We start from the raw sequence: 21,253 nt of genomic DNA, 5'->3' as shown, positions 1-21,253 counted from the left end.
GACGGGCTCCCCGCCGGGTCAACAAATCAGTGAAACGGTAAGCTCTGGGACTGAGGCAAGAAAATTACTCGAAAATAATCGCGAGCCTCCGAATAAACGAGTATTCGAATGATCCTTAGACAACATTGAGTTAATTTGAATGAAATTTTTTTTCAAAGATAAAATCAATGTTCCAAGGTTAAGTTAATTTAAGAAATTATCTTTCTTTTTCACCACTTTCGAAATGGTCAGATTGAAATTAGGATAGCTTGAAAGGAGTTCACAATGAATAAGCTCGATTTAAAAATCATCAACATTCTTTAAAATTAAACCTCACACAAGCTTCAATTATTACTGCAATAGATATTGCGTTCGAATTATTCCCGAAACAGTTTGCGGACCGACATTTTAGGTATTAGAATAATGAATTCCGGTTGAAGAAATTAAGGAACAAGAAAAAAATAATTTTTTTATTATTTTACGAGAACATACTTTGCTCGATTCATAGAATACGAAATATGAACGACAATCACTAATGCTGACAACGCAATTGCAAATTCTGCAATGCATTTCCGCCTCGTGGGATTACCCGTGTTGGAAATTGAAATTGAATTTTTAACCTCTACATATGCGGTGGAATAATCATCATCGATACAGGGATTAAAGCCAAATTTGACGAAACAGAGGATCCGAAAGGGATGCGAAAGTAATTAAATTATTCGGATAATATAATCATTCGTTTGTGGTAAATCGATTTAGAAAAATACGTATATATACATATATACGTATATATATATATATATAATATATATCGCCTCTAAGACCTCGGAGTCTGGCATTTGTTTTTTTCATCCTTTTAGAATCTGCGGGTTCTGATCCCGTGGGGTTGAAGGAAAGTTCCGCGGACTGGCAATATCCCCTCCTCCACCCCCGTGCATTTCGCGCAATTTATGGAAATCTCTTTCTCGACTGTCGGCCACAATTCCGTGCAGGGCTGGAGTTTTAGCCTCGCGGCGCGTTAAAGAAATCCTCTCTACTCGCGGTGATATTGAAATTCCATTCGAAGCCGAAAGTTCAGCCATAATAATACCGAATACTTACGTTTCTTGTTAAGTTAACTTCGACAAAAGCTCGCGCCTTTGTCCTCGGATGATTTCGAGGATTTGCGCACGCCCGTCGCAGCTTACGACTTACAGCATTATTATAATTTTCCTCGTCGAAGTATATATATATATATAACGGTCTTCGCGTCGGGTGTAAGGTTGTAGGTACGTCTTTGCGGCGAAGATTGATCACTCGCAATTATTTCTGCAACCTGAACATCGCTGCCTTATAGTTCCAACCGCGAAGCGCGAAACACTGCGAAACTTGAGGCTGCACTCGGGGGGAAAATCAAGCTTACAGGGCTTTCGGCTGGGCGACAGGTTGGAGTAATCAATTTTCGGAACCCAGGAGCAGGAGCACGAGCATCGAGCTGTTCAAACTATGCGTGTAGACAAAATAATTCCACCTTGTTACAAAAATGAAAAAAAGACAAAAATCCGAAACAGCTTAGAGAAATTAATTTAATTTCGAAACTTTATAGAGAAAGAGCCGTGAAGTCTCGAACAAATTGTGTTCATTCACCGAGAAAAATATGATCCTCAAATAATTTCATTTTTCTCTGCGTCCGGAAGTGAAAATGAGTTTTGTAACCTTAGCGGTCGTAGCCATAAAATCTAATATCTCTTGCTATTATTTTCAAATGGCCGCTCGTACTTTTGCAAAAATTTAACGTTGACGCAACAATAAATCGATGCCACGGCCTTTGACTGAAGTATATAGTCAATTTCAATAAACAGATATTCACGTGAAAAAGTAACATTAACGACTATAATTACACTAAATAGTTACTTGCACGATATTTCATTGCAATTTCAATAAATTTCATTTGTTACAGTAACTAGAAAAATTCACTAAAACAGGTATGGTTAAAAAAACTGTTTGAATATTGTTGGAATTACGAAAATTGAGGTACGCGTAACCATTTTGCTTTTTTGGTAATTGCAACGCAAAATCAGTTTGTGAGGTTTACTCTACTTTTTTAGTTAAACAAGGCTTTAAAGTGAATTTATCGTTGCGCAAGCATTAAATTTTCGCAACAGTTGCAAGAAAATCGAGCAACAGCGATCGTAATGAGAAAGAATAGTAACGTATACTAACTAGACTTACCGGTAACAGCTAGAAAATTAACTTTCATTTTGTACCTAGAACTATATTTTTCGATTGTCGTAAAAATTAAAATAAATAAGGACTGAGCGGTAAACGGACCTAAAAATTTCTCTCAGTGTACTACAGAAATATTCGTTTTATCAGAAACTTTTTAGTTACTACGACGAATGAAATTTTTCTCAGTGATACTTGGTGATGTGATAGTAATTGAAAGGTGAACCTGCAGTTCCCTTTCAATAATTGCTGGATATAAGAGATCGTGTGCATATCAGGTTGTGTAGTTAAACATCCTGCAATGCTACTTTCGAACATAATCGTATCGATTATAAGCCCGAGACGGTCTGAAATTATGCAAATTTTATGGTCAATAATCAGGGCTTCAACGGAGGCAGAGTCGAGGGGTAATAATGCTTGAATCTTGTCTCGGCACGTAGCCTGCATTACCATAAAGGCGCAAATGCGCTTTATCCACGGTACGCGCTCGTTAAGAATAATTTCAGCGAATCAATTTCACAGCCGTTCTTTTCTTCTTGCTTAATTATGTTAAAATTTTACGTTACTTTTTCACGCAAACATTCTGTTTCATCTTCCTCTTCACCTTTTCGCTGTTCTCAACTTCGCTTTATTCGCCCCGTAAAAAAATAAAAACTCACTGCCCCATTTCCTCTCTTATCACTTGGTGCGCGATTTTTCATAAAGCACGCTCAGCGACAAAAGCGAAAAACAATCGACCATTTTGAGCGCGAAGCTCGTTTCGGATAAAACACGTCAAGAAGGGTTAAGCGACGTTTCATCGTCTCTCGTCGTTTTTGCTTCGCGTTCTTTCGTTTTTTATCGAAGATCAGTGAAACCGTTAGCGGCTAAATTGTTCACGGACCCTGCAAAGTACTGCTATCAATTTCTGGGCTGCGCATGCTATTTCGAGAATCGAAAGCGTCGTCCTTATGCTCGTAGCGACGAAGAAAATTGCCTCACGAATAACCACTTTTCAATAAAAAAAAAAGTGAGAAAAAAAATTCACGCCCAGACCGCGCCTGACACACGGATGACAGACTTTTCTATTACGTTCTTCACCGCTGTTTTAAGTAAGAAGAATCGCGACTATGTCGTACAGTGATGAAAATTGCCAAAAAAATTATAGTACGTTGAATCAAGGAGTCATTCATTATACCAAGTTATAAGTTCAACGGTTACGCTGAGAGAAATTTTTAGTTCCGGTTACCGCTCGGTCATTGACTATTTTCATGTTTTACCGCAATCGAAAAATATAGCTTTAGGTAGAAAATGAAAATTAGTTTTGTAGCTGTTACCGGAAACTCTAGTATCGGTTACTATTCTGTCTCATTTTGATCACTGTTAGTATATTTTCTTGTAACTGTTGCTAATATTTAACGCTTGTACAACAATAAATTGTGTTAAAGCCTCATTTAACTAAAAAAGTAGAACAAACCTAACAAACTGATTTTACGTTGCAATTACCAAAAAAGGATCGACAATATCGCAAAATGGTTACGCGTACCTCGTTTTTCGTAGTCCCAAGAATATTCAAACAGTTTTTTTTTAACGATACCTGTTTTACTGAATTTTTCTAGTTACTGTAACAAATGAAAGTTTTCTCAGTGCAGAAATGAAATTGTAAATCCAAAGAACGCACGATTTTTTGCAACGACGAAGAATCAATGTCAATCGAGACAACTGAAATCATGGTGAATCTCTTAAAATCACATAACAAGGCTGCAGGACTTGCGCTGCAGGCGTTGGAAATCATAAAAATGGTAGTAATTGTCTTACGGTAAATGTTGAATGGTTTCAGTTAATTAACATTTATATGAATTTCTATCTTGTCGTGTGCTTTCGTTGATTTCCATTCTACTAATTGATTTCTACTGATTACCGCTGATTTACTGTGATTTCTTGTGATTCTATCCAATCGAAAAATCAATGGAAATTTGGTAAAACGCAAAAGAAAATATTGGAAATGAGAAATAAGATTGCAGAAAGACAATCGAAATTACTTGATACTCTGGGAAGTAAAAAGTCACAGGATAAGGAAGAGATTTATAGAAATCGTTCGCCAAAATCAATGCTAACGAATTGAGGTCATTCCTTTGACTTTCAAAGTAAACGGACCTTCGGGTTGGAAAATAATCCTTTCACTATAATACGTAAAATACGGTGAAAATATATAAAAATTGTTTGTAATATTCCGGCGTGTTTTCCCAACGGTAGAAAATTGATCATTTATGCATATTATGAAAGTTGATGTATATTTCACCCCGGCAAAGGAAACAAAAGCCGTTTGAATTATTAATTCGAGAGGGGCCTGAATTCTGGCAATTTCGAGAGACATATTTCCGTTCTTTTTCCGGAGACACATTTTCACAACAGGGCAGATCACGCGTGGCACGTTTAGCCTGGCTGTTCTATTATACACTCGCGTAATTCTAAGGTGTAGAATTTCACGAAACTGGATAAAATATGCAGGCGTACCTACGTATTGATGCAAACGAGAATATGTCATACGCGACAGGCCGAACATATACAGCGAGAAGTCTCTGACAATCAGCCGAAACCCGACACGTCTGACAATTCGACGTGAAGCTCGAAAATTCACAGAGAACCGTGGAATAAGTAATGAATTTGCATGAGCAAGCTAACAATGAGACACATGCGACGTGCAGCTGAACACCGGATATCTGACAAAAGACCGGGAAGCTCTCGAAGGACTACGATTGCACAGGTAAGCAAAAAAAATTTCTTTTTTGGGGGACCAGATCACCGTGCCTGAAAGTTTTTCGACATGCTGAAATCGAATGTAGCGTCAGAATTGCTCCAACACCCCCAGATTTTCAGAATTTCTGGTTAAAACATTCGTTTGTCAACCGCGAACATGTCAAGATTTTAAGAGGCTGAAGTTAGTCACGTTATTTTAATGATTTACGTTTCGGAAAAATCGTTATCTCACAGTTACAAAAATGTCTGAAATGCAACAAACCATAATTGGACTAAACGTATTCATATTTTGCAAACTCGACTACTTCAAAGTCACTATAAACATGCAAGATAATAATTTTCGCCCCCCATATTTCGTTACGTTAACGTGACTAACTTCAGTCACACAAGATTTTTTGATCCGCAAATAGATACAACTTAAAATCTTGGAATGATGGAGCAAGTCCGACACCAGATTCGGATTCGGCATGTCCAAAAACATGTATGTATGGTGGTTCGGTCAGTCCAAAAAACAACACTCTTGATTGTGTTCCTGCGTTACAGATGACGAGGGTAAAAACTCCCCTGATAACCGTGGAACTTTTAATTGGACTCACTCTTGTGCTTCGAGCTGCTTTTCCACAGACCCCTGAAGAACGACATCCGAGTTGTTTCGTGAACGACTCCGGTGTAACAGCGACGTGAATTTCTTCGGTGTGTTTGCCAACGTTTCCGAAACTCTTCGTTGATCCGTTTTTCTCTAACGCCTCGTTCTTCTATCCACCGATTTTCGAACCGTCAATGACGCGAGATACCCGCACAGGTTGGGCGTCTGGACGCCTTCGCGGATCTCCACGATGTGGATGAAAGTTTGGACGACGCCTCGGCGTCGGCGCCGTCGAACTCCCACCGTGGCTCTGCACACACGCAGAGGGTTACAAAAGCGTGTACGATGCAGGCCCGCGTGATAAGAGGAGATGCAAGAGCGACACGCGTGTATCCGTCAATACCCGTCTGACCGAGGATTTCAAATTTGCTGAAAATTTTGCTCGTTGTCATTGGGTTAAAAAGAAAAAAACCTAAAGCGAATTGACGTTTCAGCGATAATGGGAGGGGGGCTTTTCTCAAAATTTCAAATACTTGAAAATCGGCATAATTGCTGAAGGGGGAGGGAAATTGCATCGAGGAATCAAAGAAAGGTAAAAATGGCGTACAGTCGTCATCAAGCCAGCTCGACAACCTGACGACACCGAGGAAAATTTCTACATCCGTTCGTTCTACAAGGTCGAGAAAAATCCTCTTCGACAAACATTTCAATTTCGTATACATGGCTCGCTGCGTACTTTGGTATTTTCGCAATTCCCCAATTAATTGCCAATTTCAACGGCAATGGCTCAGCATGGGATAGTCAATTTTCCAGCCTTGCATCGATTCCAAACGCCGCCTGACAACCGGCTTGTTCGGGAACAATTGGCCCACCGATTTCCTCCGCCTGTACTGTGGGTGATTATCGCGAACGGTTTACCTTCGATCCTACAAAGCTCTCGTATATATGCGATAAATTTTGCCGAGGACACAATTTCGGATATTGCGAATCCTGACCTGATGTATACCGAATGACGGGATGTACGCCATTTCTTGGCTCGTTATCTCGGGCCCTTTGTTAACATTAAGCACGATGTATATAACAGTAGTATATAGGAATGAAAATAATTTATCTTCATATCCTTTACTTTCTCTCTTGCCAATCCCTGAGCTGTCCTGAAATAATTTTTAACTGCGTCGACTACGGATTAAAATTCGATTAGTACAGCGTAATAAAATTTGTAGAACAGCTACTATCTATTTTTGAGAATATCCATACGGATTTATCTATTTCGAAAATTTACTTTCTCGCCGTCATAGCACCAGCTTTTCATTTACAATTGTAATCTTTGTACCTGCAAGCATTTCACAAAACTTTCGTGGAGCAAAATCTCTTCGTCGAACATCTTTCAAGACTGAAAAAAAAAGAGATCAAGAAAGAGAAAAATTTCTATTGTATGCATATTCGGTAGTCCGCAGATGAGTCAGTATCTACATAACTTCGAAGCAAATCAGGTGCCTCATTTCCATGACCCCGCGTTACGAGAAAAAAAACCGTCCCTTAGCAAACCTGCTTCGGCGATGGTTGAAGTAAAAAGATGGGCCGTCTGACGTAATATATTCCGAAAATTGGTCGTATCTATTTATTAAATAATAGGTTGATAAGAAGGAATATTTCCAGGTTTTCATTTTGGATGTTTAAATTGCATTGAAAATCAGCGCCTGTCGCAGAGTTACACGATGTGCAATGGAAACGAGAATCTAATGGCATTGAGTGGATTCAATGAAAATGATCTTGAAATTGGTAAACAGTATTGAAAAACGATGGAAAATGTCTGCGGTGGACGATCTGTATCACGGCGTAAGAAACATCATCATCACTTCCTCGACCTTATCGCGAAGATGAAGCGATCTCGTCAAGGCGCCTTGAGAGCTGGAGACTTGGGAATACGAATCACGTATAATGGAAACTGTATACCTTGACATCCGATGTCAACCGCAGCTGTGACATCGTTGGTGGAAAGGAGAGTCTGGGGGATGTTGAGAGAGCGAGGAGACCCGGAGAGGAACGCGTAGCGCTTTTCATAACTCCTGGAAGGGCAAGAAGTTTGCCCGGCTTTCACGACGGAGCAGAAAAACATTTAATTTTCACTCCCACCGGGCGGTCATCGATCATCGCTTAGAGGGAGCGAAGCTTCCAGTGTTGGGACTATCGGCGGAAAAAAGGTTTGAAGGTTCAGCGGGCAGCTGGCGTCGCTTACAACCGCAAACTACCAGATTATTCGATTTTCAGGTTCTTGTTTCACTCGGGAACTTTTCTCGATAAAATTTGGGCGGGAATTTTTCACTCCGGTATAATTAAAGGCGGTCGGAATTACGAGCACAGAGTAAGTTCTCCGGTGAAAAGAGACGAGGGTTATTATCTCGAGGATCTGAATTGAATCGAGAAGCGTCGGTGAAGTTTGGAAGTGTCTACGATAAGTGAGAGTCCGTCCGTTGACTGGTGAGCATCGTCCAATTACCATCCATCAAAGTGGGGATTGGAAAATTGGTAAATTGGGAAATTGGCTCGAGAAGTACGTAATTGCTCGAAGATGGTGCGATTTAAAAATTTGCCAACGGGATCGGGACGACGGGCAGAGATTCGAGTCGTTAAGGATCGCGAAAAACGTCACCTCGAAAAATTGTCCCCCGACTTTGGGTCACGTTGGGGAACATGGATTAATTCGCGAGCTCTGTTTCAGGAGCGATAAAGCAAGACGGAGCTCAAGAAACCAACCGAGAGAGAGTTTTAGCGGCTGGGTAAGAGAGAGTCCGAAGAGCCGAGATGGACCTGCGGTAAATTGCGGTGCTAAACCGGCCCAGGTCGTTAACTTGCCGCTGACTTCGGTCAGCCAAGCTGTCTGATGCAGTCCGGTCAAGTCCAGCCGCACATGGTCGCCGTTACACACCGATGCAACTGTTTTGTGGCCCCGAGTAGTTTGTCTGATGCAATTCGTGACTGGCGGGCATCAGTCAAAACCTCGGTGCACTTTCATGTGGTACGAAACGGAGGTACAGTCATTGACAAAAGTGCTATCGAGCAGTTTCACAGAGTCTGCAGACACTCGATAATCATCGATCGTTGGAACGCCTCAATTACGGTTTCGTCTAACGATTCTCAGAGTACCGTCAGTTTGCTGGAGAATGTGGGTTACATTCTCCGACCTCAGGGCCGAAAGTAAGTGGGTAAAGAGAAAAAAGAATCGAGTCAACGCCGTGGCGGTTGCGTGGTGGAAAATATGTCACACATGCTTTTCACGTCTGTGCCGTTTGTTTTCATATTTCTTCATACAGCCAGACGAATTCGAAAGGGTAGGTAACCGGGACGTGACGGTGGTTCAAATTTTATCTCGAAAGGGTAAAGCAGCCTTCATGACGCGCGTTTTTGAGTCAGTCAACAATGTCTTTTTAAGTAATTTGCAAAAACGGAGAAACCTCGTCTCTACATTGCCTTCCAAACGTTCGAAGGTGCTCTTTCTGCAGAGTGACGTCCACCAGAATTCAACTCGCGCGAAAAATAAGAATCTTCTCTAACGAGCGTGGATGATTGTCCCCAGATGCAAGGACAATCATTCGTGTCACTCTCACCGGCAAGCAGGCTTTTAACGAGCACAACGAAACGCGCTGTCACTCGATCCAGGAATCGATTGAATTTCCCTATTTTTTTTGCAGTGGGACGAAAACCGGGCAGCGGAGAAAGACACTTCGGAACGAGTATGTCTGGTCGGAATTTCAAGAACTCCTAACTGCATGCGCCGACGCGTGTGACTGGCCCTGATATGACGTGCAAGGCGACTGATGCAACACCGCACGCGGTGAGGCTTTGGAGATGAATCTGTGCATCGAGAAACTCGAACCAGGCCAGACTGCCTGGCCGTCTATGGAGGTAAAAGAAGAAGAAGAAGAAGAAGAAGAAGAAGAAGAAGAAGAAGAACAAGAAGTAATAGTAGTGGTAGGGGCAACGATGGCTAGGGAAAAGATAATGACATCGAACTGAGCCGGCTGCACCGGCTGATGCAAGCTTCGCAAACTGTGGCGTGAATCAGAAAGCGCGCATACAATCCATCCCTCCTCCTCGTTATAACTTAGGTATGCACCAAGAACTCCGGTCGAGTTTCACCATGAGAAACGTTGCCTAGCCGGCGTTATAATTGGTCCGCAAGTTGAGGTTGATCGTGTCTTGGATTGCTGCATCAACAGAGTATCGCAAATCACTTTTGAAAGAGGTGAACTCGCAGCTCACATCCAGCATCTGTTCCCCTTGACTTTTCTATTTCCTCTTTACTAATGGAGCTTTTTCCCGAGTCGCTCCGCTCCGGGTCTCCTTTACTAGGAGCTCTAGCCATGCGTCGCATCTAGCCGAACTTATATCTATACGAGCTACGCTCTTACAAATTTAATTCAACTCTCAACTCGTGCTCCTTTTTGGTCCTGGCGTAAACGCTGGCTGTACATGCAACACGCCACGTGCCATCTCAGTGTGCGGCATCCGGTGAAACGAAGATATTGAATCCGTGTTATGTTTCCGTAAACGGAGAGCGTTCATAGTATTTTTAACTTAGTTTTGCAGTTTATTGTAGCAGTTTTATCACCCGCTCATAGATTGTTCCCTATTCAGGGAGTGAGAGTGAAATGCCGAATTTGAAAAGCTCCCAAAGCGTCAAATTTCGAATTTTTTTACGGCGAAAATTAAAGTACGGAATTCAAATGGTTGGAAATCCGGCGCACATAGTTCCGAAAGGGCAAATTTTCGAAAAGATAAAATGCCGAAGGTGCATAATTCCGACAAATCAAAGTTCTGAAAGTGCAAAAATGAGATAATTTCAAAATCAAACCTGGACGATTATGAGCGATCGAAGATTTTCATTTCTGTGACTTTATGGCTTGGTGCAATTACAACACTTTGTCTTTTTTATTATTTGAGATTTTCGATATTTTTACTTGCGGAATCTTAGTAATTCTGATTATTTACACCCACTCGTTGAGTAAATTGTTCCGCGTGAGTGTATTTTAATTTTCGAAATTTTACTCCATCCGAACGTTACATTTCTGGATTTAACCCTATCGTAATTTGAGTTATCGGAATCTTGCGTTTCAAAACTTTGTTGTTTCCTAAAAGTTCGATTGCTTTGGTTCAAATTGCCCCACCAAATAATTCGGAATTAAGCGCTTTCGGAACTTTTCAAATTCAAAACTTAAACCCCACCCCCTATTCAAGTACGTATAGTAATTAATACCTGCAATCGATCCGATAACGAAGCAGACAAAGCTGTTCGGCAAAAGCCATCACGATTTTGAGTTTCAAATATTTCGAGAAAAAAAAAAACGCGAACGAAGTTTCTTTACGAGTCACGGATTGTCAAGTCCCAAATTCGTCCTTCAGCAGCCGAGGAGAATGACTTTTTGCCCGAGGCAAAATAATAGCAGCGAGGTAAGAATTGACTGAGAGAAATTTGATAAAGGTTGGAAGCAATACCGGACCATCTTAGGGTCGACACAGACAAGCAGAAATCCATCATCTGCGAGTAACCAAGTTTCCGCAGTTCCTCTCTCACGCTTATCGCGGCAGGTATATACGAGGCGACGCGACGAGCTTCCGTCATACAGTTTCGCCAAGTGGATTTCCACTCCGTTGTCAAACTGTTGACAGATACCAGATGGTGTCCTCAGAGCTCGGCGTACTCGGATTAGAGAATAGGAAACGAAGGATGGAACGTGTGTACTCCGCAATGAGACAATGCGGGTTCGCCGAGTGATTTCAGAGACGTTCGCCAGTCGGTAATTTCATTCCGGAGTAGAAATATGTCCGCAAATGAAGCTTTCGCGGTCGCGTACGCGGTTCAAAACCTTCGTTAGACATCCGCGAGGCCTGAACTTGACCCCGATGTCAAACGAACCGGCTGTCGGATGTCGAGTGCGAAATTCGTGCCACTCGGTCACCCTGACAAGGATCATAAATGGTTTGCGCACGTGGCCCAAACGTGCGTGGTCGCTTGGTTTGCCGAGTAAACCGGAAGTTAACCCGGTACGTTATTAAACAAACAGACGATCCTGCGTAACGGCTATACGTTTTGAGCTCATTTCTGCACCCATGGTCGTTTCATGCAAAAGAGTTTGTTGTAAAATGATAAAGAGGGCAAGCGGCATTGTTGGTTTTGTCTGCTCACATCGGGGTCCAATATTCTTGTTGTTTACTCTGGCCTATTATACCAAATGTGGACAAATATAAGCGGAATGACATGAACAAATTACCTCAGGGTTTACCTTCCAGTTTCGCTTCTTGCTTTAAGTTCGAGTTTTAAGGATGAATCGGCTAGTGAGTTCGAATAGAAAATTGGGAAAGGAGAAGTTGAGAGCAAACAAATGAAACGACACCCCTTCTAAGTAATATAAATGTATCTGAATAAATTCGTAAAACAGAAGCTGAGATATCAAGAATTTGAGAAAATGTTCTGGAACTGGATGACTGAAAATTATGATATTTTTGGGCTTGTTTTGTTCATCGTAAGGATTTCCGGAGGTCGGCTGGAGAAAATTTTGAATACAGTTACCGGGCGAGTGGGTAAAAATATACATTTGTAAATAGGGTACAACAAATGTTCGTCAATAATTGCATTTGCATGTTATAACCGCGATACCGAGTACCTCGGCAAAATTGTTAAATCAGACACGTAGCTTGCGATAGCGAGTAGTGAAAATCTATTAACAGTGCCTGCTAATTGATCGAACACAGATGAAGAGAAAATGCGATTACAAGTTGTAAAAACGTTGAAGAAGCGTAGAGAAATTTTTACGTAAGCTCGTTCAGCGCTAGAAATATCTACCCTCATTGTTCGTAGAAATTTTTTACAGCAAACTGACCGTGCAGCCGTTTTATCAGCAGCTAACACGTCTCTCTATAATTCTCTAGGCGCTTAGAGAATCCGAGCCACGCGGGGGATAAAAGGTTAACGATACTTGCTTAGTGGCTTTTATCTTTCCACTAAATCCGGCTTATCAGTCTAGCAGAAAGGCATAGAGAGACGGAGAAAGAGAAAGAGAAGGAGAGAGAGAGAGATAGAGAGAGAGAGTGGAAGAGAGAGAAAAATGGGATAGGCGAATCCCCGACGGAAAGCAGAATTAGAAGAATGGTACAGCAAGCGCGAAAACAGTGCAAATCGAAAAAAACGAGTCCCGGAATATCCTACGGGAGAAACTTTTCACTGGAAATTGCACAGTTATACACTTGCACTTGTGTCGGTGCGCCCACGACGCCTTGCTGGCATCATTTTTCCCGCTGTCAAGAGTCTCCTTTTTTTTTTTGTTAATAGCTATATCATACAGCTGCTTTATGCCTGGAAATATATATATCTATATATCTATATCTATGGGGAAAAACTCGGCCGGTGGTGATGCTGGAAATAATAAGAATTCTTTCCCGGCATTTTCGTTCTTGTCATCCGTGTTCGGAGCGGAGAATTCGGAAGAAGCATTGAGTGCCTTGAAATATTTGGGCTCAATCCCCCCACCCCTATATTTATTACCTGCTTTTGCCCCATAGCCGTTTCTCTGAAGTGAAAACGTGGGTGACGCCTGTTATGCCGCGGAAGATAAAAAGAGAGTTTCGAATTCGCGGCATGAAATTTACATATTACCCTGCAGAGCACACACGTACGTGCCTCTGCGCCACTTTGACTGGGCTTTTTATTCGCCACGAATGCGAGAGAAAAGTGCGAATGTTGAGTGGTCCATATTCTTCTCGGTTCATATTCAGTGGTCGTGTTTAACTTCGGAGATAATAAATTCACGTGTTTGTTCGTCGGATCGAAGATTCGCATAAACATTTATCATTGGAAGATAATGGGATTTACGTCGTAGAAATTCACGACTGCGTATGCTTTTGTCGCTGAAAGTTTGATTCAGTTCGCAATTACACGAAACTGTGATTGCCTCTGTGTTTGAAAATCACGGCATTCAAGGACGAGCGTAACTACACCGTAATCACTGTCTGGAACACGGTCCACTGAGTCGAGGACGCTCGACGTCTGACGGATGAATCGCGTTAATTATCGACCGCCGAAATCGTCTTTATCTTCGATTAATCGGGTCTTAATATCTCCCCATGACGAGGCGGTATTAACAAAATTTAATGACCTTTTTCCAACATCCGAGTTAGGATTTTCTTCAACTTTGCTCATTTTTCTTGTCTATGAGTAGTCGGATCGATACATTTGGAATAATTCACTTTATAGAAGGTAGTTTTTAGTGAGTTAAAATGAAAAATATTCATATTTCTATACTGAGAGAAATTTTGATTTCCGGTTACCGTTCGGTCATTAACTATTTTAATTTTCTACCACAATCGAAAAATATAGTTCTAGGTACAAAATGCAAACTAGTTTTCTAGCTGTTACCGGAAAGTCTAGTATCCGTTACTATTCTTTCTCATTACGATCACTGTTACTATATTTTCTTTTAACTGTTGCGAAAGTTTAATGCTTGTTCGACAATAAATTGATGTTAAAGCTTTACTTAACTAAAAAAGTAGAGCAAACCTCACAAACTGATCTCGCGTTGCAATTACTCAAAGAGAATCGACAATAGCGCAAAATAGTTACGTGTATCTCGTTTTTCGTAATTCCAAAAATATTGAAACAGTTTTTTTAACGATACATGTTTCACTGAATTTTTCTAGTTACTGTAACAAATGAAATTTTTCTCAATGTACGCAAAAGTGAAATTCAGTGCATGGAGATAATTCACTAGCCGCGTTTGTTCGAACAAATATACATATAATTTATTCAACTTCGACACACTTTTCCTCTCAACGGATCAAGTCGGAAAGCAACAACGATGTGGGCGTATTCCATATACTTCGTCGTACAATTACGATGCTGACCGTAACAGGCATGCGTAGGTAAATGTAACCTGTAGAGGAGAAAAATGAACGAGTAGAAAACGACGAGGGGTATAAAACGATGTTCAGCCGAGCTCCATTTCGAGTAAAATACCGCTTCGCAACCACGCAGAGGCCATTAATCTATCCTACGGGAATTTCAATTAATTTCATCCCCCATCCTATGAACGTCTAAAAGTGCACAACCGCTAAATTGTTATCCCTTGTTCGCGTCGAACTCCAGCAGGACGCAGTCGATGTGCGTCGGGTTTAAAACCCATGGACAAAGAATCCCAAGGACATAGACACGTGGTTCGAGGACATATATTCAAGGTTGAAACAGATCTTGAGATCCGGAATTTCAGGCATTAATTCTTTTGCTCGCATTTTCTATTAGCTTCATTGGTTGACAAAGTTAAGTTTCAACATGGAAATTCATTTTGAATCACTTGAAGAACGTCTAAACAAGACGTACAAGTTGCTTATTGTCATTCTAGGAACTTGCGATCAAACGATACGCGAATGAAACTTTGCAGAGCATCGCAGCTTGGGTCTCAAAATTAGACGCCATACGCAGGTTAATTGATCGATGGAATCCGCGACTAATTAAAGGGAGACTTATCGCGTTTCATAAGCCTCAGCTATGTAGGAAAACCGGAGTGTTGAGAGGATGGTCATGGCATTATTCGGAATGACCACGTGCAGAAAATTACTACAGCTTGAATTTGTGTTGTATATACATGCATATACCATATATATGCGTACACGTGTGTTGTGTACAGCAACGGATCGAGGGTGATGAAAATCGGTGCCAAATCGCATCAGCAATTGGCTTTGGAACTCTTGGCAATAGAGAGATAAACAGAATTCCTACAAGCGTGCATGATCGCGATAGAATAGTCGGAAACGTATAACTAAAAACTGGAAAGATATGGAACAGTGAAAGGACATGGATAAGTTGGCCAATCCGTATAATAACCACCTTACTCGGGAATGTGTGATTGTTGCGGTTGCAAATCACGCCATAGCGTTATGTGAGTGAAATATTGCGTGGAAAATTAATCGGGAAAGTGCCAACACCGTTTAACATCTTTGTGGAATTCGTACATCTTTGTTAGGCTCAACAATGAATGTCACACGACATAGGGTCTGTTTTTGGTATTGTGATTCCGAATAAGTTTAGGTATTTGAATTTTGAAACACAAGGGTGAGAAAATTATGCGTATCACGTAAGTATTTCAACGGAAGACTGAATGCTTTATTTGAATTAGAAGCAAATTTTTTTTCATAGCGTTGAAAAAATTCTGCGGGGTTGAATATTCATTCTGGATTTGCTTTGCGAAATGGAATGTTTGATGATACTTGTTTCGAAGCAATATTTCTTTTTCTGGTTTCTACTAAAATTGAGTATACTTTCCGCCAAGCGAGAATCGATACTGATCCTCGAGAGCTTGCGTTTATTTTGAGGGTTCTCTTCGACAGGATGTGCGTACCTGTTCATCGATTCTTAACACGATCGATATACGTTAGCGCGTCTTGTCAGGTTTCCAAGCCAACTTTGGCGCTCTCCGTCATCCCGAGTAAAATAACAACGGTTATAACAGGTATTAATATAGTAATAGCCCTCAAGAAATTACATTCATCGTACACGTGTTTGAACTTTGTAATCGTAATGACTGCGCATTCATTCACATGAATGGGTGGCTTTGTTCATCCGCACTTTCAGCACTTGTCTGCATACGTGGATCGTTTGTGTGAAAATTCAAGTATCGAGTTTATTTGTAGGAACATTTTTCAAATGAAATAATGACGCAGAATATCGACGTCTTCGGTTGAGGTCGCACCCGTGACATTGGGATAATAACGAAGAAAAAAAAAAAAACAAACGAGATCCGTGACGTCTGAAGCTGATAAATGTGAAGCAATTTTTTTATCAGACTCTCAACCACAACGAGCCATCGACTTTACCCGAATGTCAGCAAAACACGAGGCTGTGTTGCAATAGGTTGTCAAGGAGGCTGAAGATAATACGACGAGATTTCAGAGAAACGAGAGCGCCTGGAGGAGAGTACAAGGTATGGTATTACCGCTATTACTTAGCTCCGTTAGAAACTGACAGACGGGGGTTGGCAGGCGGCGATATTGCCGGGAAGAAGCTGTCCGAGAAAAAGCAGGCGTAACACGGTGTCAAAACTCCTGCGGCAGCGTCGTATATACATTTCAGGTTTGCGACAGAGAACGCCGCTTCGTTTCACCCGCTTTCGTCGTTCGTTAATCATTTACCACCGTTTGATTAGGGGAGAAAAACTTTGTTTGTTTGCCATGATCTGGAAAAACCCCGGATAACTCAGAACCCGGTAACGAGCATTTGAGAATCCGACGATTGGAAATATTTTCGTACGTTTTCGTTCGGTGTTTACCCATATCTCCGAAATACGGAATAAAAACCTCAACGAAGACGGATCTGCTCTTTCTTCGATTATTTTTCTAGGCGCTCGTATTTTCCGCAGGAGAGCTTTGTTAATCGGTATTTTGATGATAACGGGTCGTTCAAAGTTGATGCATTTTTGCGACTCGTATACTTTGAAAGAAAAGTACGTTCACGGTAACAACATTTTCAATTATCCCATATTTACGAGCGTTTTGTACTAAATCCGCGTCAATAATGCTTCAAAAGGGTTGAAATTTGGTCTGAATCTTTATTTTCACACGTGAAGTATATACGCGGACGCAAATTAGCCTCAACACAATTTCCGCTTCAATCACAGAAAAGAATTTCACTTGTTTTTCGTAACATAAGATATTCACTAAAAAATCGCCTAGTACTAGACACACATTTATAAAAAAAAATAAAAAAAAAAAAGGATAATTTTGAAAACTCACTCTTGTGCTTGGAGAACCTTCGCAGTTTCTTGAAGAACGGCATTTCCTCTTCTGTATTCCGATGGCTGTTCGAAGGCTCCTTTCCTAGGTTTCAGACCAATATCGTTTTGCGCTCCGGCAGATACCGAGACTTGTCTCGATTGCGTGTATTCCGACAACTCGGGGTACTCGGATCGAATAGATCGTAAACGACGGGAGGCGAGATAACGCGACGATCGAGGTTCGACGACAACTGTGGATCCCCGCATCGGGCGCGATCTCTTTACGTTCGGATCCCGCGCTCCCTGTGAAACTCCCCAGTTTCCGACAAATCGTTCTCTTCCCTTCCCAACACCTCGGAACGTAGTGCGGACACAACGCGTTGCCCGTTGCCTATAAGCCAAATACACCGTCGATTTCTCGTCAGACACGCTGTATACCCACCGTATCTATTTGATACGTCTCCCCTCTCCCGCAATAATTCTCTCTTCTAAGTCTCTCTCTCCCCCCCCCCTCCCCTCCCCGCACCTTTTCGCCAACCGACTCAATTCATATGCATCCGCAAGTCTCAGACGCTGGCGCCGCCAAGGTTTCGCATATCAAGCGTCTCCAAAGTCCACGTTTCAAAGCGACTTTCTTAACGTCGCTCGTTTCCTTTTTCAACTATTTCCTTCGCCGTCCAGTCGTTGTTTTTTCACGCCTCGCCTTGCATCGTACACACTTTCCATTTCCGTTTCTATCTCCTCCAAGCTTTTTATCTCTCGCTCGTAACGTAGGTACCGACAAGATTCTTGATCTATTTTTTGTCCTTCTTCCTAACGTGCTAGAATGTTGGACACAGTGCATAACTTCACTCGAATTACGGTTTGAGCGAGGTGGTAGGTATTCACTCGTAGATCGAGTGTGAAGCGATTTAAAACAATTTCACGCGATTTCGTGTGTTTTCAAATGAATTCCAAGCGATTTCGACCGATTTCAAGTTATTTCAAGCTATACTTTGAAGTGACCGCTTTCCAAAGTAGTTTGAGATTTCAACGTGCGATTTTGTGCGATTTGAAGGGATTTCACGCGATTTTAAGCAATTACAAGTTATTTCAAGTGATTTTACGCGATTATATGTGATTTCGACTGATTTTAACTAATTTCAAGTGATTTCAAGTGATTTCAAGTGACTCTGAGGTTACTGCTTTACAAAGTGGTTTGAGATTTCAACAAGAGAATACACGTCCGATTTTATGCGATTTCACGCAATTTTAAGCGATTCCACGTGATTTCGAGTGATTTCGACTGATTTCAAGTAATTTCAAGTGGTTTTTAAATTTCAACAAATGAATGCCCCATCGCGTTTACGTAACTAAACTTTATACTTAAAGACAGAGCGTTCTCATAAAAAACTACATTTTTCACCACTAATCCATCACCCATCACTTTGACGTAATTAAATTAGTTATTGTGCGCAAGCTTATCGAAGTTTCTGTCTAAAGTCTAGATTCGCGCAAAATACGATTCGAGAAAGTTATTAATATTCCATCAACCCTTTTTTTTTATACCGTCCCGAGTTTCACTCCCCGATCATCACCGTGCATCGATGACAGGGTATATAATCACACGCGTTACCTGAAGGCTGATTGATGTCTTGCACGCATCTTGGGAATTCAGTAGGATGTGGGTGAGGGGGAAGGATGGGCGGGGGGGGGGGGGGGGAGGGATGGTCCCGGCATCGAGTAGCGTGTGGGTGTATATATATATTCTTCCACGGGGTGAACGTGCCACGAGCTTCATCCCCCTTAGAGACAAGTTATTTTTATTCTCCATCTTCTTTTCCTTCTTCTTCTGTCTTGTTTTTCTTCATCGTGGTAAAAAGAAAATGTTTGGCCCCGCGAAGAGGAGCACAGTTTTTCTCCTCCTTGGAACGGGGCGAGGAACATCGATCAATAAAATTCCGATGGACTCCCTTGTTCGAGGTATGAAAGAGAAAGAGGAAGTGGGCGATGAAGAGGAAACGAAAGAAAAAAAAAAAAAATAAGTAAATAAAAAAACAAATAAATAAACAAACAAAAAACAATGATTAAAAAATTCCTCGTCTCTATACGCATCCAGCTGGCATACCAAACGTCGCAGCCGCGCCTCCTTCGACGATTTAACGGAAAGGTATCCCTCTACATTCTCCAAGAACTATCACGGGGTTCATTGAGAGCGAGTAGCGCGAGCGGCTGAAATCCTTGTTGTTCAACGGGGAGCATAATTTCCAGGGAAAACTCAATTAGGCAGCGGAGAGAAACTCGCGGAATATAACCGCGGGCTAGGCTGGCAGGAATCCAGATGACGGTGAAGGCTGGGCCGGAAGTTAACCCTGCGGTGCAACACGCGTACGTTATTACTTCGCCTTGCGGAATATGGTCGGGAAATTTTTCCTCCCCTGCCCTTCGCCGAGGCGAGCTTAAAGCCGCTGCGGCTGTGATTTGCCGCTCGTCATTCGTCCTCGAGGTTTTCGTTCCCGTTCTTCGTCTGGACGAACTGCAGGCACGAAATTGAAACTCCCTGGGTGTCGACCAATTTTAAAGTTGAGCAGACTCCGCGTGCTCGCGAGAGGAGGGAAAGGGAGGAAAACTCGACATGGAGCTACTCCTGCGCGGACCGCGCTGGCGAATTTGAAAAACGAAAAACCGGCTGGAAACACCTGCGGAACGACGCGGAAAGACTTCGAGGATCGCAAACTTTCCGTGGCTTCGACCACCCTTCTTTGCACCCCAGCTATATATTTTCGTAGCAGGGACGTATACCAGGAACCGTTTCCATCGCGGGACGTGAAAAGTTTCGCGAAGAACCTTGTATAGTCGACCAAAACGCCGGGAATGGAGGTTGAACTCAACGACCCAACATCTACTACAAACTTTAGGGAATTTTGACAGGTACAAAATGGAGTGGTGAACCCTCGCCGAAGAAATGGTAACTCGCTTGATCACTGCGGAGTGAAATTTTTTAAATAACGTAACTCTCAAGTCGCGAAACACACTTCAATATTTGGAAAACCATTTACTCGAGTTGAATCGACGATTACGATGATCGTAAATCTTTTGACGGGCCGTATTCTGCACTCTGTCTACTTCGATGAGGGAGATTTCTCACCGTTATTGCTAAACCTCGAAATCAAGGCGGGAGTGAAAGTCATAAAAGTCCGCCGTTGCGTCGAAGCTCAGGTTCAATAATTGTAATCACGCGGAGACGCCGGAAAAGTTCGAGCCAATGGACCATCTTTGATTGGATTTGATTCGATTAAGTCGAACGCGAGGATGAGGCCGAGGTAGCAGGTAGCGCGGATGTGCTCTTCTAGGTAAAATCAGCAGGAACAGAGCACCGCGTGCCAATCAGGTGGAATTACGTTGGGAAAAATGCTACCCGAGGAAGTAAATCCAAGGGATGATTGCCTTCCAGCGTCTGGTGGTTCAGCCGTCTACCTCCGACATCGCTGTGTGTGCTTCTTATATGACATTTCAAGATTCGTTTTCCACAATTTCGAATAGCCGTAAGTGCTTGTTGGATCACCTGGATCTCGGGAGTTGCTACGAGAAATAATGTCGCGAGATAAAACCGTTTTTTATCGTACCCACCAACGACTGATTTGAGATCTTAGCGTTGCGTTGCCACTTACGTGTCAGAATTGGTGATTTTTTGCGCTCCGTTATCCATCATGGTATGGACTTACTGAAACTAGACATCTTTCATTCCTACGAATCCAAAATTTAATGCATTCATACCCACTTCGGTGTGCAATGTGCAGCCAGGTCATCCGGTATACCTGATATGATCTTCGCGTGCAGGTAAATAAAGGTATACTGTTTAGCGAATTCGCGTTTGGTTATTTATCGTAACGTATTGACGACAGGGTTGAACGTATTACACGAAAAATTTATGTCCGTTGCGTATTTGTTCCAGTGTCAATTGTTGCCCATTGCAATGAAAGTCATTCGCAAATTTATCTGTAAT

General features: G+C 42.0%; 1 protein-coding gene across 2 annotated transcripts in view; it reads right to left on the bottom strand.

Moving 5' to 3' along the window:
* Positions 1 to 17,659, bottom strand: part of LOC124174426 (low density lipoprotein receptor adapter protein 1-B-like) — a 49,731-nt gene extending 32,072 nt beyond the window's left edge. Inside the window, exon 1 of one of the 2 annotated variants that reach the window (XM_046553580.1) lies at positions 17,288 to 17,659. In XM_046553580.1, the coding sequence (XP_046409536.1) occupies positions 17,288 to 17,330 (43 nt within the window). In that variant the 5' untranslated portion in view covers positions 17,331 to 17,659. Of the gene's footprint in view, positions 1 to 5,519; positions 5,749 to 17,287 lie in introns of those variants that run through there. The other variant, XM_046553579.1, reaches the window with a different exon arrangement.
* Positions 17,660 to 21,253: the final 3,594 nt, after the last annotated feature.

The sequence above is a fragment of the Neodiprion fabricii genome, chromosome 1 (assembly GCF_021155785.1).
Source record: "Neodiprion fabricii isolate iyNeoFabr1 chromosome 1, iyNeoFabr1.1, whole genome shotgun sequence".
NCBI lineage: Eukaryota > Metazoa > Arthropoda > Insecta > Hymenoptera > Diprionidae > Neodiprion > Neodiprion fabricii.
This window is presented reverse-complemented; position numbering and strand designations above follow the sequence as displayed.